Source organism: Diorhabda carinulata, chromosome 4, assembly GCF_026250575.1.
Source record: "Diorhabda carinulata isolate Delta chromosome 4, icDioCari1.1, whole genome shotgun sequence".
Classification (NCBI taxonomy): Eukaryota; Metazoa; Arthropoda; class Insecta; order Coleoptera; family Chrysomelidae; genus Diorhabda; species Diorhabda carinulata.
In genome coordinates this window covers 33679720-33698229 of record NC_079463.1, presented here as the reverse complement: position 1 = coordinate 33698229, position 18510 = coordinate 33679720, and the positions used below count along the sequence as shown (strand labels likewise).

Here is an 18510-nt window from a genome sequence, read left to right as displayed (position 1 = left end):
CGAATTAGATTCCGCACAAACATAAATTACACGCACACGTCCAAATTTTTAACTTTAGAACCTTGTAATTCACTCATTCTCCCCAATTTATCACCATATATCCAAATTTTGGTCTCCGAAACCTCCAATCACCCTTCAAATCGAAATTTTCGTGCACCAAAGTCCACAGATTTATAATTCGTCCTACCACGTCCTAATTTTCAACTTCAGAACCTTGTAATTCACTCATTTTCCCCAATTTATCATCATATATCCTAATTTTGGTCTCCGAAACCTCCAATCACCCTTCAAATCGAAATTTTCGTGCATCAAAGTCCACAGATTTATAAATCGTCCTACCACGTCCTAATTTTCAACTTCAGAACCTTGTAATTCACTCATTCTCCCCAATTTATCGTCATATATCCTAATTTTGGTCTCCGAAACCTTCAATCACCCTTCAAATCGAAATTTTCGTGCACCAAAGTCCACAGATTTATAAATCGTCCTACCACGTCCTAATTTTCAACTTCAGAACCTTGTAATTCACTCATTCTCCCCAATTTATCGTCATATATCCTAATTTTGGTCTCCGAAACCTTCAATCACCCTTCAAATCGAAATTTTCGTGCACCAAAGTCCACAGATTTATAAATCGTCCTACCACGTCCTAATTTTCAACTTCAGAACCTTGTAATTCACTCATTCTCCCCAATTTATCGTCATATATCCTAATTTTGGTCTCCGAAACCTTCAATCACCCTTCAAATCGAAATTTTCGTGCATCAAAGTCCACAGATTTATAAATCGTCCTACCACGTCCTAATTTTCAACTTCAGAACCTTGTAATTCACTCATTCTCCCCAATTTATCGTCATATATCCTAATTTTGGTCTCCGAAACCTTCAATCACCCTTCAAATCGAAATTTTCGTGCACCAAAGTCCACAGATTTATAAATCGTCCTACCACGTCCTAATTTTCAACTTTAGAACCTTATAATTCACTCATTTTCCCCTATTTATCATCATATATCCTAATTTTGAACTTTAGAACTTCCAATTACCCCCATTGTTACAAAATTGGGGACATCGTTGACGAAATTACTAGACAATTAAAAATGCAAATCGACACAACAAACTTTTTTTTTTCAACATTAAACGAGATAAATAACAATGTTTAATACACCGGGGTAACTCAAAATATTCATACCTGTTAATATTATCTTCGTTATGTCTAACAGGTATCAATTTGTATTCTTCTACTTGACAAATTAATTCCAACATTTCCTCTATGGAACTATTCTCGGACATATTTTCGCTCAAAAAATAAATAGTTTTATACGAGAGATAATACTGCGCAGCCAGTACACCCAAAATAGTAGATTCGTAAAATAACCTCATTTCCTATAAACAAATTCGTTTTTCCAAAACATCGATAATTATAATCGACCCCGTACAATACTTACCCCTTCTTCTTGTACTATACATTCGTGTTGTTGTAACGTCCCAACGACAGATGTCGCCAATTCATCGATAAATTGATCGGGAGTTTGATTATTATCCATTTGATAATACGAGGGATTAGCTAATAATCTTCTATAAAAAAATGTCGATTGTATGAATTCTATGAGCTGGGCTTTGTTCGTTATGTTACCGTTGTATATTTCGGCGTTCACGTGATCCGGTAAAAATTCGAGTAGGTTCGATTCGACGGGAAACGGTTCGAACAGAAATTTCCTATAGAAATTCTTTTTGTTTTCCTGTACCATCACGCACGCTATACCCATAGTATCGAATTGGGGTCGACCTGAGAAATCGATTTAATTTAATCGAAATTCACACATTCCGAATGTATTCTGAACGTGCTAAATCGAGGGGGAGAAGTCATCGATCTCTAAACTGTTTTACTGGAGGTTGATTTGATCTTGATGTTGGTAAGTATACAGTCAACTACGACGATTTTTTTAATCATAATTTCGTAGAAATGGCAAGTAGAACGAATAAGATACAATGAACGTGTTTGGAAATCGTTATTTTTATGTTCTATGGGATTCTACACTATATTTTATTAGCACCGCGAACGCACAATATCAAACTGCGTAGTAATTTGATGACGGAACACGTTCGGGATTTCAACCACGAGCATGGTTGTAGTTATTTCGCGATAAAAAAGAAGAGCTGTCATAATATAGGTTAAATATGATATAAGAAGCGTAGTGATTATTTTAATTTTTCATTAAATTATGAATATCTTTTAATCAGAAAAGAACAACATAATTTAATTAAAAATAAATAAGTAAATAAAGGAGAAAAATATAGTGAAATTCTTAAAGATTTACGAAACATGAGGTTAGGGGTTTTAGAATTGGGAAACGAGTTTTGAAATCAATTAATAGTGGAGACAAAACAGGGAAAAACTAGTTGAAGACACAAATTATTGTGGAAAAAATTTATAACTATTTTACTATAGTCTGTTTGGAAATAAGATGAGATAATAAATTGTTAATTTGACACGACAACTGTCATGAAAACTCGATTTTAATAAAAATGCTTTAAAAGTTATTTTTTGATAAAATGGAAAATCTAATTTCAACATATTTGGTGGTAAATATCTTTTAAATAAATTATTTATTAATGTTATAAATTTTTATCATTTTATGTCAAACAAAATTGCAGTTTTGTTACAGTCTGTTTGGAAAGTATATTGAATAATAAACCAAAGATACGTCTACCAAATATAAGATTTGAATAAATATTTATGGGTTTTTAGATTTTTTTATCAGATAAAATGAATTAATAAGTTATTGAACTTCTAATTTCAAAATTATATATATAATGGTTGCTAAATCGAATATGGTTTAATAACTTTTACTCCCTAGAGTCTTATATGTTTTCCCCTATAACTATTGTTTCAATGAACTATGAAAAAATTCGTTGATATTGAGAATTTCCATGTTTATTTCATAAATTGAATTTTTATTTCATTCTAGCCTATTTAGAAAGGAAATGGATCGAAACAACTGATTCATACGATTAGAATCATTTTCAACAAAAATGAGCAAAATATTGACGATAATTTGATTTTTTTTTTCATTTTTTATGTCTATTAGAGAGCTTTAACTCCCTAGAGACTTAAATGTTCATCCCCAATTGGATTCTCATTTCATTATAGTCTGTTTTGAAAGGAAATTGATCAAAACAACAACTGATTCATATGATTAGAATCATTTCTAATAAAAATGAGTAAAATTTTGACAAGATTTTGATTTGCTTTCAGGTTTTATATCTTTTTAAGAGTTTTTACTCCCTCTAAACTTTATTACCCATGACTTAGATTGAATTTTCATCTCATTATAGTCTGTTTGGAAAGAAAATTGATTGATACATTAACCGATTCTTTTGATTAGAATCATATCTGTTAAAAATAAAAAGTATCGTCAAAGATAAAAAAAAAAAGCAAGAAACATGATGATCGATGATGCTAACCATGGAAAAACGACACTCCATTCACTTATAGAATCACAAGACAGTTGAAGACTAAAAATAAATTGGCCATCAGATCTACAAAAGGGGTAAAAAGGACTGAAGAAGACCTCACCACAACTTGGATAAAAAGTTTGTTGTTATTCAAAATTTTTATATTATTATCCATTGAAAGAAATTTTGATTTCACTATAGTAAGTTTGGGAAGTGAATTAAATAAAAAGTGTGGAATTATTTTTAGTTTTAAGTAAATTGAACTAAATTTTTTATTTTTTCACTAGGATTTGGACATTTCAACCCTAAGAAGACTCCAATGTTTTTTTTTACTAATAAAATCGAAATTTTAATAAAAGGCATCAAAGAATGGTGGTATAAGAATCAATTTAACATACCTGCTCTTCCTACCATCTGTATAACATCCGTAATGGGCATGTCAACGTAACGTTTAGTAGCACCATCAAAATATTCAGTACCTTTAACAATAACCAATCTAGCGGGAAAATTAACACCCCAAGCTAAAGTAGCAGTAGCTACCAGTACTTGAATCTTCCTATTCACGTAAAAATGTTCAACAATATTTCTGTCGTTATCCGTTAAAGCCGCATGGTGTATACCTATACCGAAAGATAACAATTGGGCCAAATCTTGATCCACCAACCTAAAAAGATGAAAAGTTTTCGTGTTAAACGATTCGAAAACGTTATACGAGGGTATAAATTTATTTAACGAACCTGTATTTGGCTTCCTCTATTTCATCCGGGTGACACCTTAACCATTTCTGTTGGTTACCTTCGGATAACAAAAGTTTCATCAATTCGTAACCTGTTATCCTGGTTTGTTTACGGGAGGCGACGAAAATTAAAGCGGAACTGTCGTTTGCGTATTGACATATCGCTTGATAACACGGTTTGTTCATAGCTGCCATACGGGGGCAAAAATGTTTAACGTTGAATCCTTGTAAGTGGATTTCTAATGGTACGGGTCGAACTGCCGAACTGAAGTTGAAAATTCCTCTCTAATATTAAAGAAAAAAGAACGTTTTATACAAAAAAATAGTCGAATGTTTGAGTTTTTTTATCAAATTTTCGAAAAATTGAGCCAAAATTTTTTTTTGGAAAATTTAGTTTTATCACGTTATACTACATCAAATTTCCTACAATTTTGACGGTTACAATTTTTTTGTGCGATCAAAAATAATAGAGATATCGAGGCAAATAATATATAAATCCCGGCTCGAAGGACCAAAAATTGTAATTGTTGATGAAATGGTAGTAAAAAAGAACAAAAAAACATTGAATTAGTGGGTAATTTAATGTAAATAACTTTTTTTTGTTGTTACTCACCTTATCAGCATTTAACCAATACGCCAAATCTCCAGGATTCGCCATGGCCGTCGACAATCCAACAATCCTGATCGACTTCTTCGTTTTCATATTAATATAATTCATTCTGGAAACTATAACCTCCAATACGGGACCTCTATCTTCGCCCAACAAATGTATTTCGTCTATCACCATAAGCCCTACGTCTTTAACAAAATCCTTTTCCGTCCAATTTCTACTCATGGCGTCCCATTTTTCCGGCGTAGTTATTATTATATTCGCCGATCTTATAAATTCCGATCGAGGCGTAATATCGCCGGTAACTTCTATAACTTTTTTGTTTATTTTCGAAAATTTCGTCGACCAATCGACTACTCTTTCTCTAACTAGAGCTTTTAGAGGCGCTATGTAAACCACCTACGAAGAGATTCCGTTTACCGGAACAGTTTGAGGTTATGTTATCGGTTCAAAACGAACCATACTGTATATTTTACTTTGGTAGAATAGAAAATGTCAAAAAGTGGAAACAATAATAAAAGGATCAACTTTAAAGCACTGTATTTCGAAAATAATGGGTGTGAAATGTGGTAGCAATAATTTCAGAGATAAATTAACATTTTACAAATTGAAACCATAGAAAAAAAAACATAAAAAACTCTGGAAAATAAGTAAAATTATCAATAACGCTGATTTAGAACTTTTTCAAAATTATATTATGAAATAACCTATACAATAAATGGTATAGTTCATAGAATAATTCATTCGACATCAATATGAAATAATAATGTGGCTGTAAAGGTGATGGTGTAGAAGATTTACATTTACATAGAAAGAAGTTTATGTCAATTTCAATATAATAAAATGAGGTTAGAGTTTTAAAATTTATTTATTGTTGAAATAAAAATTAGTTTTAATTCAAAAACTACAAGGGTTGTGAAAAAATAAGCGTCATTGAAGTGGTAATTTTTCAAAAAACGAATATTTAAAAAGGAAAATGCACCAAAAAAGAATTTTGATTTTTTTGGTGGAGAAAAATGGAGATTGATTTAAAAAATCGTAGAGTCGACAATAATGTATATATTGCGTTCAAACTTCGATGGATAATTCTCGAAGGATCAATTTTCAATTAGAAAAATCATGAGAGTCCTACCGGTTGATAATTTGGAGATTTAATGGGTCAAACTGAAAAGATCACAAATTAAAGACTATCAACTTTGAAGCCTTATATATATAAAAAAATATGAATACCAGTAAGCTAAAAATTTCACAATTTATAAAATAGTTTATTCCGAATTCAAAAATTGTATTATTGAGGCTCTAAAACCAATAGTTTGGAAGATTTAACCAAAAGAATAGACATATGTCATTGCTAATGAGGTTAGAACTCGAAAATTATAGTTTCAAAAAGAATTTCACATCTAAATTACAGTCTTTTGTAGTTGATTTATATTCAAAACCGAAACAAAAATAACAAATAAAAATTTTGAAATAACAAAAAGTTTCTAAATGATAAAAATTCTACCCCAAAAGACCCATATTTCGAAAAATAGTACCATAACCGATATAAATCAATCAAAATAACATCAAAACATGATTATATCATATATATCTAAAGTATGATATACGAGGTGCGTTAAAAAAATACAGTAAACTAATATTATATAGATACGTAAAATCGATAATCGAATGAAAAATTCGCTTACCTTCAATTGAGGTTCATTTTGAAATAACCTCAAAATGCACATTTCGGCGACAATGGTTTTCCCTGAACCCGTAGGAGCCCCCAATATGATCGGACTGTTAGTATAATAACAAGAATGGAACACTTGACTTTGTACAGCGTTAAAATGAGTGAACGGATACAAATCTTCGTAGGATTTATTATTCAAAACAGTTTTCGGTAGAGGCTGCACGTCCAAAATTTTAGTTTGAAAGGATTCCGAAGTGAAAAGTTTCAAATCTTCCGATACAATCGTCTGAATCGATTCAGAATCTGCATAAAAATGATTAAAAATCCATTACAGATTCGTATTTAATTTCGACTCACGTAAAAACTGACTGTTGACAACCCGGATGAAATATTCCAACGAAAGGGGTTTCAATAAAGGAACGGTCAAAACCAGTTCGATAACCTCCTCGTTTGTACACATCCTTTTGGTCACTATGAAGGATTCCATGTGGTAAATGCTGTCGTTTTGTGGGTCTTCTACCCAAGCGTAATAATGTTGGACGGTACCATGGATGCCGTTGTCCCATTTGAACTTAGGTGTTATGAGGAGCTTAACCCTTATGACACCTTCCGTTATGGGTTTGACGATAAAATCAACCTCCACCTGGATTTGGTTATTTATAACAAAAATTCATCAAAAAATTCAAAATTTGACTCAAATGTAAGTATATATAGAAAAAAAAACTGGTGATTATAGATGAAAATTGAATTATTTTGGAAATTTTTATAGTCAGTTCACTAATAAAAGGAATTTTGAACGTTAATTTATTAAACGGACTATAACTAGCAAAAGTATTAAAAAATCCAATTCAAATATATGTATATAAATAAAAAACTGTTGATTTTAGATAAAAATGAAATAATTTCGAAAATTTCTATAGTCTGTTTGCTAATAAAAATTTAGGAAACGGTTTATTCGATAAAATAAATCAAACTTACCTGTGGAAAAACCTGGCAACAATGTTTCACTTTGTTAGCTAGGTATTTATTACGAAACAACGCCTCCAATTCCCTTTCGGACATATGACAGAGTTCCCAAAAGGGCATATTGAGACAGTCCCTTGCGCGTTGCGAATTCAGATGAGGCGCCAATTCTTTGAATTGCATCAAGGGATGTAGATCGTCCCAAATTTGCAGTTCCAACATTTGGGCTAGTTGCAAAGTATTGCTAACTTGTAAAGCGTAATCTTTGTCTTTCGCTATTTCGAATAAGGCCCTAGCCAATCTGGTTACGGTCTAAATAGAAAATCAATTTCTAATGAAAATAGTTTAGATATGTATAAATAGGCCTAGAGAACAATTATTTATAAATAAAAAATAAGACTGTAGATTTTTTGAAGAATATAAACAAGGTAGTAGTTCAAATGTACCTTTGGTCAACTTTCGAAGTAGAATATCCAAAAAATGCTGTAGACACACACCAGAGTAGTTCAAATGTACTACTTTTTTTTAAACAACATAATTAAAGTAATATTAGCGATGGTGGGAGGAATATCTAATATTCGATAAATGTCAAAATTAACAAATAAAATTGACATATGACAGATTGAAAATGCCAAATAATGTATTTACTCAAAAATGCACGAGATTGTGCGCTGTGAATTGAATATAAAAGAAGAAAATGACAGTTGGTTGGTAGGTTGTGTGTCCAAACCCGATAAAGTAGTTCAAATGCGCGTTCAATATATTGGAAATGTCAAAAAGTTATAAACAATGAAATAAATGACAATATAAAAGAAGAAAATGACAGTCGGTCGTCAAGATCTATTGGAAATGTCAAAAAAGTTATAAACAATGATATAAATGACAATATAAAAGAAAAAAATGACAGTCGGTGGTCCAATATGAATATATTGTGTTCTTAGAACAAGTTAGAGTAGTTCAAATGCACTAACTATCCAATAAAGTGTAATTGACATATTAGAAACGTCAAAAAAGTTATAAACACTGATATAAATGACAATATAAAAGAAAAGTCACATCTAATCACATTCCAAACCAAAAATAATAATCCTATACGTTAATTCAACGAATAAAATTGACATTTGACACATTGCGAATGTCAAAAAATTCATAAACACAGAATAAATGACAATGGGGGCTATATAAAAGAAGAAAATGACAGTCAATTGTCAAAATCTATTGGAAATGTAAAAAAATGTATAAACAACGATATAAATGACAATATAAAAGAAGAAAATGACAGTTGATTGGTAGATTATGTGTCCAAACCCGATAAAGTAGTTCAAATGCGTTTCTAACGATCTATCTACGAATTAATCCGACATAATAATCCTGTACGTTGAATTTACGAATAAAATCGACATATGACACACTGTCAATGTCAAAAAATGTATAAACAATTATATAAATGTACAATATAAAAGAAGAAAATGACAGTCGATTGTCAAAATCTATTGGAAATGTCAAAAAATTTGTAAACAATGATATAAATGACAATATAAAAGAAGAAAATGACATTTAGTTGTCGAAAACTCGGATGCGGTAAAGTAGTTCAAATGTACACATAGCGATCAAGTTTTCAACACAATTGTGTGTCAAAAAATTTGTAAACAATGATATAAATGACAATATAAAAGAAGAAAATGACAGTCGATTGTCAAAATCTATTGGAAATGTCAAAAAAATTTGTAAACAATGATATAAATGACAATATAAAAGAAGAAAATGACATTTAGTTGTCGAAAACTCGGATGCGGTAAAGTAGTTCAAATGTACACATAGCGATCAAGTTTTCAACACAATTGTGTGTCAAAAAATTTGTAAACAATGATATAAATGACAATATAAAAGAAGAAAATGACAGTCGATTGTCAAAATCTATTGGAAATGTCAAAAAATTTGTAAACAATGATATAAATGACAATATAAAAGAAGAAAATGACATTTAGTTGTCGAAAACTCGGATGCGGTAAAGTAGTTCAAATGTACACATAGCGATCAAGTTTTCAACACAATTGTGTGTCAAAAAATTTGTAAACAATGATATAAATGACAATATAAAAGAAGAAAATGACAGTCGATTGTCAAAATCTATTGGAAATGTCAAAAAAATTTGTAAACAATGATATAAATGACAATATAAAAGAAGAAAATGACATTTAGTTGTCGAAAACTCGGATGCGGTAAAGTAGTTCAAATGTACACATAGCGATCAAGTTTTCAACACAATTGTGTGTCAAAAAATTTGTAAACAATGATATAAATGACAATATAAAAGAAGAAAATGACAGTCGATTGTCAAAATCTATTGGAAATGTCAAAAAATTTGTAAACAATGATATAAATGACAATATAAAAGAAGAAAATGACATTTAGTTGTCGAAAACTCGGATGCGGTAAAGTAGTTCAAATGTACACATAGCGATCAAGTTTTCAACACAATTGTGTGTCAAAAAATTTGTAAACAATGATATAAATGACAATATAAAAGAAGAAAATGACAGTCGATTGTCAAAATCTATTGGAAATGTCAAAAAAATTTGTAAACAATGATATAAATGACAATATAAAAGAAGAAAATGACAGTCGATTGTCAAAATCTATTGGAAATGTCAAAAAAATTTGTAAACAATGATATAAATGACAATATAAAAGAAGAAAATGACATTTAGTTGTCGAAAACTCGGATGCGGTAAAGTAGTTCAAATGTACACATAGCGATCAAGTTTTCAACACAATTGTGTGTCAAAAAATTTGTAAACAATGATATAAATGACAATATAAAAGAAGAAAATGACAGTCGATTGTCAAAATCTATTGGAAATGTCAAAAAATTTGTAAACAATGATATAAATGACAATATAAAAGAAGAAAATGACAGTCGATTGTCAAAATCTATTGGAAATGTCAAAAAATTTGTAAACAATGATATAAATGACAATATAAAAGAAGAAAATGACAGTCGATTGTCAAAATCTATTGGAAATGTCAAAAAAATTTGTAAACAATGATATAAATGACAATATAAAAGAAGAAAATGACATTTAGTTGTCGAAAACTCGGATGCGGTAAAGTAGTTCAAATGTACACATAGCGATCAAGTTTTCAACACAATTGTGTGTCAAAAAATTTGTAAACAATGATATAAATGACAATATAAAAGAAGAAAATGACAGTCGATTGTCAAAATCTATTGGAAATGTCAAAAAATTTGTAAACAATGATATAAATGACAATATAAAAGAAGAAAATGACAGTCGATTGTCAAAATCTATTGGAAATGTCAAAAAAATTTGTAAACAATGATATAAATGACAATATAAAAGAAGAAAATGACAGTCGATTGTCAAAATCTATTGGAAATGTCAAAAAAATTTGTAAACAATGATATAAATGACAATATAAAAGAAGAAAATGACATTTAGTTGTCGAAAACTCGGATGCGGTAAAGTAGTTCAAATGTACACATAGCGATCAAGTTTTCAACACAATTGTGTGTCAAAAAATTTGTAAACAATGATATAAATGACAATATAAAAGAAGAAAATGACAGTCGATTGTCAAAATCTATTGGAAATGTCAAAAAATTTGTAAACAATGATATAAATGACAATATAAAAGAAGAAAATGACAGTCGATTGTCAAAATCTATTGGAAATGTCAAAAAAATTTGTAAACAATGATATAAATGACAATATAAAAGAAGAAAATGACATTTAGTTGTCGAAAACTCGGATGCGGTAAAGTAGTTCAAATGTACACATAGCGATCAAGTTTTCAACACAATTAAACGAAATTAGAGTGAAAGATATTAAAAAATGTCGTTTTACCTGCATAATAAATTGTGTATCCGATACCAAAGACGAAACCCTAATCGGTGCCCTACTTATATTCGCCTGTATCAAAATAATTACTTTATCAACATACGAGGAAAAGTCCAAATTAATATCGTACATGTTATATTCACGCAATCTATCCAATTCGTGAATCTCGTCTAACCTAACCTAAAAAAAAAATCAAATTTTCGACAAATTTCCGCGAATTTTTTTAAAAAACTCACTTGAATTTGCGCGAATTCCGACGCTTCGCTGATTAGTTGCAATAGGGCCGATTCCGATATGTGCCTATCGAATTTTTCGTAAAACATTTCCATAGTTCTATAAGAAATATAATAAAAACTGGCGATTCTACCGAAATTGGTCGGTCGCAGTTCGCCCAAAGTCTTGTCGAAACGAATCAATTGAGATTTTTCTAGAATATTAGCAGCCGCGTCTAATTGTCCTTGCAGGAATAAATTGAATTGTTTAACATCCTAAATAAAAAAAAATTGAAAAAAATAATAATTCGACGGTGTAAATGAGAAGAAGATCCGTTACCCAAATTTCGTTATAGGTTAGACCATAAACCAAGGGATTTTTTTTTATTCGTACAAACAAAAATGTATTCGCCAACCATTCCATGGCTTCCTTTATATTCGATACCGTCCCCAAGACAATCTGAAAAAAAAAAATGTTTCTTCCAACTACCCTTATTCGGATAGAAATCTACCTCGGCATTCAAATTATCCGGAACGCAGTTTAGGAACTGACTCTCGATAGGAACCTGGGATAACATTAGCCCCATATATTTGGACATGTTGGTCATGGAGGTGATGATTATACCATGACCGGATGTGTCGTATTGGGGTCTACCAGCTCTACCGAATATCTGTTGTACATCCAACATATCCATGTCGACGAAAGTCGATTTAGTGGCGTCGTAATGAAGAGTTCCCTGTATAATAAATATAAAATCTTATATTCCAAGTATATCTGATATTGTCAGTAGTTCAAATGACCCAACTTTTGATCCGAAAGTGCAATTTCAAGTTTTATGCTTGAAGTACCCCTGACATTGTCAGTAGTTCAAATGACCCAACTTGTGATTGCAAGTTCAAGACTTATTTTCGAGGTATCCCTGATATTGTCAGTAGTTCGAATGTCCCAAGGATTAAATTTTCGTTATTAGCAACTTTTATTTACTTTTGATAGATGATCGACTTCAAATTTCATAAATGACAGTCAACTTGGTAACTGGAGATGATTGTGAATGTCATTGAATATTGACAAATGACATTCTGTCATCACAATAGACAAATTAATAATAACAAATGTAAACAAAGGAATACATTTTCAATAGCTGTCAATTTTGAAGTATTAAATATTGACAAATGACATTGGCATGACAACTAATGTAAATTTTTGACTAATGACATTTCGCCTTGTATTTTTTGACGAATACTACTCGAGATTTTTTGACAAATGACATTTTTACTAAAAGTTTGACGCATAAATTTTCTACTTTGCCTTTCATTGAGGCTCGGAACTCGACATTTTTGACAAATGACATTTGAGCCTTATATTTGATCGTGACTGTCATTAATAATAGACGAATGACGTTTTCATTACAAATATCATAAAATTTTGACAAATGACAATCGAACGCCGGTTTTTTGATGAAATTTTTGACAAAAAACATTTTTTCAACAGCATCAATTCAACAAATAGATAAATTATGTCACAAAACTACCTCAACTAAACCAAGGATTATATTTTTTACACGAGCGTCATGAAATTTTAAAAAATGACAGTTTTATTATCAAAATAAGTGAAAAATGAAAATAACCGAGTAGTTCAAATGACTCAAACAATATATTTTTAATAAATACCATAAAATTTTGTCACATGATATTTCCAATATGCATTTTTCGAGACTTAAAACACCAGATTTTTTGACAAATGACATTTCTAATTTGCTTTTGTTTATAAATGTCATTAAATATTGACAAATGACAGTGGCATGACAACTAATGTAAATTTTTGACTAATGACATTTCGCCTTGTATTTTTTGACGAATACTACTCGAGATTTTTTGACAAATGACATTTTTACTAAAAGTTTGACGCATAAATTTTCTACTTTGCCTTTCATTGAGGCTCGGAACTCGACATTTTTGACAAATGACATTTGAGCCTTATATTCGATCGTGACTGTCATTAATAATAGACGAATGACGTTTTCATTACAAATATCATAAAATTTTGACAAATGACAATCGAACGCCGGTTTTTTGATGAAATTTTTGACAAAAAACATTTTTTCAACAGCATCAATTCAACAAATAGATAAATTGTGTCACAAAACTACCTCAACTAAACCAAGGATTATATTTTTTACACGAGCGTCATGAAATTTTAAAAAATGACAGTTTTATTATCAAAATAAGTGAAAAATGAAAATAACCGAGTAGTTCAAATGACTCAAACAATATATTTTTAATAAATACCATAAAATTTTGTCACATGATATTTCCAATATGCATTTTTCGAGACTTAAAACACCAGATTTTTTGACAAATGACATTTCTAATTTGCTTTTGTTTATAAATGTCATTAAATATTGACAAATGACAGTGGCATGACAACTAATGTAAATTTTTGACTAATGACATTTCGCCTTGTATTTTTTGACGAATACTACTCGAGATTTTTTGACAAATGACATTTTTACTAAAAGTTTGACGCATAAATTTTCTACTTTGCCTTTCATTGAGGCTCGGAACTCGACATTTTTGACAAATGACATTTGAGCCTTATATTCGATCGTGACTGTCATTAATAATAGACGAATGACGTTTTCATTACAAATATCATAAAATTTTGACAAATGACAATCGAACGCCGGTTTTTTGATGAAATTTTTGACAAAAAACATTTTTTCAACAGCATCAATTCAACAAATAGATAAATTGTGTCACAAAACTACCTCAACTAAACCAAGGATTATATTTTTTACACGAGCGTCATGAAATTTTAAAAAATGACAGTTTTATTATCAAAATAAGTGAAAAATGAAAATAACCGAGTAGTTCAAATGACTCAAACAATATATTTTTAATAAATACCATAAAATTTTGTCACATGATATTTCCAATATGCATTTTTCGAGACTTAAAACACCAGATTTTTTGACAAATGACATTTCTAATTTGCTTTTGTTTATAAATGTCATTAAATATTGACAAATGACAGTGGCATGACAACTAATGTAAATTTTTGACTAATGACATTTCGCCTTGTATTTTTTGACGAATACTACTCGAGATTTTTTGACAAATGACATTTTTACTAAAAGTTTGATGCATAAATTTTCTACTTTGCCTTTCATTGAGGCTCGGAACTCGACATTTTTGACAAATGACATTTGAGCCTTATATTCGATCGTGACTGTCATTAATAATAGACGAATGACGTTTTCATTACAAATATCATAAAATTTTGACAAATGACAATCGAACGCCGGTTTTTTGATGAAATTTTTGACAAAAAACATTTTTTCAACAGCATCAATTCAACAAACAGATAAATTGTGTCACAAAACTACCTCAACTAAACCAAGGATTATATTTTTTATATGAGAGTTATGAAATTTTAAAAAATGACAGTTTTATTATCAAAATAAGTGAAAAATGAAAATAACCGAGTAGTTCAAATGACCCAAACAATGTATTTTTAATAAATACCATAAAATTTTGTCACATGATATTTCCAATATGCATTTTTTGAGACTTAAAACACCAGATTATTTGACAAATGACATTTCTAATTTACTTTTGTTTATAAATGTCATTAAATATTGACAAATGACAGTGGCATGACAACTAATGTAAATTTTTGACTAATGACATTTCGCCTTGTATTTTTTGACGAATACTACTCGAGATTTTTTGACAAATGACATTTTTACTAAAAGTTTGACGCATAAATTTTCTACTTTGCCTTTCATTGAGGCTCGGAACTCGACATTTTTGACAAATGACATTTGAGCCTTATATTCGATCGTGACTGTCATTAATAATAGACGAATGACGTTTTCATTACAAATATCATAAAATTTTGACAAATGACAATCGAACGCCGGTTTTTTGATGAAATTTTTGACAAAAAACATTTTTTCAACAGCATCAATTCAACAAACAGATAAATTGTGTCACAAAACTACCTCAACTAAACCAAGGATTATATTTTTTACACGAGCGTCACGAAATTTTAAAAAATGAGTTTTATTATCAAAATAAGTGAAAAATGAAAATAACCGAGTAGTTCAAATGACTCAAACAATATATTTTTAATAAATACCATAAAATTTTGTCACATGATATTTCCAATATGCATTTTTTGAGACTTAAAACACCAGATTATTTGACAAATGACATTTCTAATTTACTTTTGTTTATAAGTGTCATTAAATATTGACAAATGACAATTATTACAACATTTTGGTAAATGACATTCTTTAAGTACCTCAACTGAAGATTTTTTGACAAGTGACATTTACATTTAATTGTAAACAATATTTGTGTAGCATATATAACATAGTAGTTCAAATGTATCACGGATGAGATAAAATTTGATGAAAATTCCTTAATATATAAAGAAAACTCACCCTTATAATAACCGCATGCGCTGGTAAATTAACACCCCAAGCTAATGTTGTAGTACAAATGATAACTTTTAAAAAACCATCTCGAAATAACCTTTCCACCTCTAATCGATCAGATCGAACCATACCTAACATCAAACACCATAAAAAATTAATAATTACACCATAATAGTTCACCTACATCTACAGGGTGATGATATATTTCGTATAAATTATTCGAATTCCAACAAAAATGGATAAATAATTTATACAGTTTGTCCCTGACTGGATAAATTGAAATATTATACCTGCGTGGTGGATTCCGAAGCCCTGCGGTATCAGATACGCCAAATCTCCACTTTTGTAAGCGTTTCTTAGACCCCTTACATTTTTTTCCGGTTCGAATAACGACAATGTATTTTTTTCTTGCGCTAATTCTATTAATTTTCTAGCAACTGACGCTGTGGCGTTTCTAGATGTTACAAATACCATCGCCTGTAAAATTTCCCATAATTTCACGTCGAAATGTTCAATTTCATTATGTTTTTCATTTACTCCTATCATGCTACTTGACAAATGACATTTGTACATTGCGTTTTGTGACAGATAAATGACGTTTGCTATGTAATGTCTTTATATTTTGACAGATGACATTTACAAATTTTTTTTGTGGATCAAGTTTGTAGCCATGGCGTTTGCTAGTTGCAATTCTTGTTACCTCCTACTGCCATTTTGACATATAAGACTATTATTTTTTGTTTATGAAATTGTCATAATATTTCGATGTTTTTAACTGTCATAAAGTTTCGAAAAATTTGTTAATTGTTTTATTTTTGGACAATAGCAGATGAAATTTTTGAGTAGTTGCCTCTGTCATAAATTTGACAAGTGACATTGCATTTTTTTATAGCTGCACTTGTCATTACAATTTGACAGATGACATTTACACATTTTAATTAAGTTTGCCAACGAATTTGAAACAACGACATATTTGCTAATAGCAATTTTTGTTTCGTACCACTGTCATTTTGACATTTTTTATTTAATTCTAGCAGTTGTCACAATAATCTGCCACCATTTTTGATGTTTTTAACTGTCATGAAGTTTTGGAAAAAAATTCTTGACAATTCCATCATTTTGTTTGTCCCTGTCATTAACTAGACAAATGACATTTGACGTGACGTTTTTGGCAATTAGTCTGTGATTGTATTCGACAAATGGCTGCAAATTGTCATTTTTTGACGATTGCTATTGTAGTGAATTTGACAAATGACGTTTGACGTAACATTTTTTGGCGATTTTGTCTTTCATGAATTCTACAAGCGACATTTTCCCGGCTATAATCTGTCGTTATACTTGACAGATGACATTACATTATTTCATAATTGTGTCAATCACGAATTAGACAAATGACATTTGACATTCAAGTTTTTATTCATTGCGTATGCAGGAATTTGAAAACTGACAGTTGAAGGATTATTTTTTGCAGATTGTCACTGTCTTAAATGACATTTTTTGGTTATAACGACTGCTATTAAGGACAAACGTCATTTGAGGTAGCATTTTTTGGCGATTGCCATTAATAACTTGACAATTGACGTTTGACGTAGCATTTTTTGGCGATTTTGTCTGTCATTAATTCTACAAGCGACATTTTCCCGGCTATAATCTGTCGTTATACTTGACAGATGACATTACATTATTTCATAATTGTTTTAATCACGAATTAGACAAATGACATTTGACATACAAGTTTTTATTCATTGCGTATGCAGGATTTTGAAAACTGACAGTTGAAGGATTATTTTTTGCAGATTGTCACTGTCTTAAATGACATTTTTTGGTTATAACGACTGCTATTAATGACAAATGTCATTTGAGGTAGCATTTTTTGGCGATTGCCATTAATAACTTGACAATTGACGTTTGACGTAGCATTTTTTTAATAATTTTAGATCATTAGATGGAAAATAACTCACCTGATGTCCTTCTCTGACGAAACTAACCACCTTTTCGTAACAAACCATATCCATAACCTCATTTTCGTTATTGTTCTTCTTCTTGCAACCGATAAATGAAGTGGTTAACGGTACAGAACGGAAACGGTTATCGAAGAAGAAAAGCCCCGAACGGGGATTAACTTTCAGGAAATTAGCCACGTCCATATAACCCGGCAACGTCGCCGATAACGCTACAATTCTAATCATACTCTGACTACTGACCACCTGTCTCAACGTCCTCGCCACTAGAGCTTCTATTACGGGTCCCCTGCTACCGTTCAACAAATGAACTTCGTCGATTATAAGGAGTTTCACCAAACCGACTACTTCAGTATCGACCGCTCCTTTTCTAGTTATCACATCCCATTTTTCTGGGGTTGTAACCAACATTTGAGTTTCGGCTATTTCCTTTTTACTCAATTGCATATCGCCTGTACATTCTTTCACTGTTATGCCTATCGGGGCAAGTTTCTTGGAAAAGTTGACAACCATTTCGGTGGCCAAAGCTTTCATCGGACAAACATAGATGATCTAAAATAATCCGTTCGGATATATTATCATAGTAGTTCAAAT

At 30.5% G+C, this 18510-nt stretch overlaps 1 protein-coding gene across 2 annotated transcripts in view; it reads right to left on the bottom strand.

Moving 5' to 3' along the window:
• LOC130892308 (activating signal cointegrator 1 complex subunit 3-like) overlaps positions 1–18510 on the bottom strand; it is a 29359-nt gene that overhangs the window by 7326 nt on the left and 3523 nt on the right. The window contains exons 8-22 of one of the 2 annotated variants that reach the window (XM_057797668.1): positions 17917–18468; positions 16246–16432; positions 15962–16086; positions 12026–12250; positions 11854–11973; positions 11538–11789; positions 11308–11481; positions 7454–7750; positions 6833–7118; positions 6489–6778; positions 4807–5202; positions 4195–4478; positions 3856–4121; positions 1447–1787; positions 1191–1384 (exon numbers count right to left, since the gene is read on the bottom strand). In XM_057797668.1, the coding sequence (XP_057653651.1) occupies positions 1191–1384; positions 1447–1787; positions 3856–4121; positions 4195–4478; positions 4807–5202; positions 6489–6778; positions 6833–7118; positions 7454–7750; positions 11308–11481; positions 11538–11789; positions 11854–11973; positions 12026–12250; positions 15962–16086; positions 16246–16432; positions 17917–18468 (3989 nt within the window). Of the gene's footprint in view, positions 1–1190; positions 1385–1446; positions 1788–3855; positions 4122–4194; positions 4479–4806; positions 5203–6488; positions 6779–6832; positions 7119–7453; positions 7751–11307; positions 11482–11537; positions 11790–11853; positions 11974–12025; positions 12251–15961; positions 16087–16245; positions 16433–17916; positions 18469–18510 lie in introns of those variants that run through there. The other variant, XM_057797669.1, reaches the window with a different exon arrangement.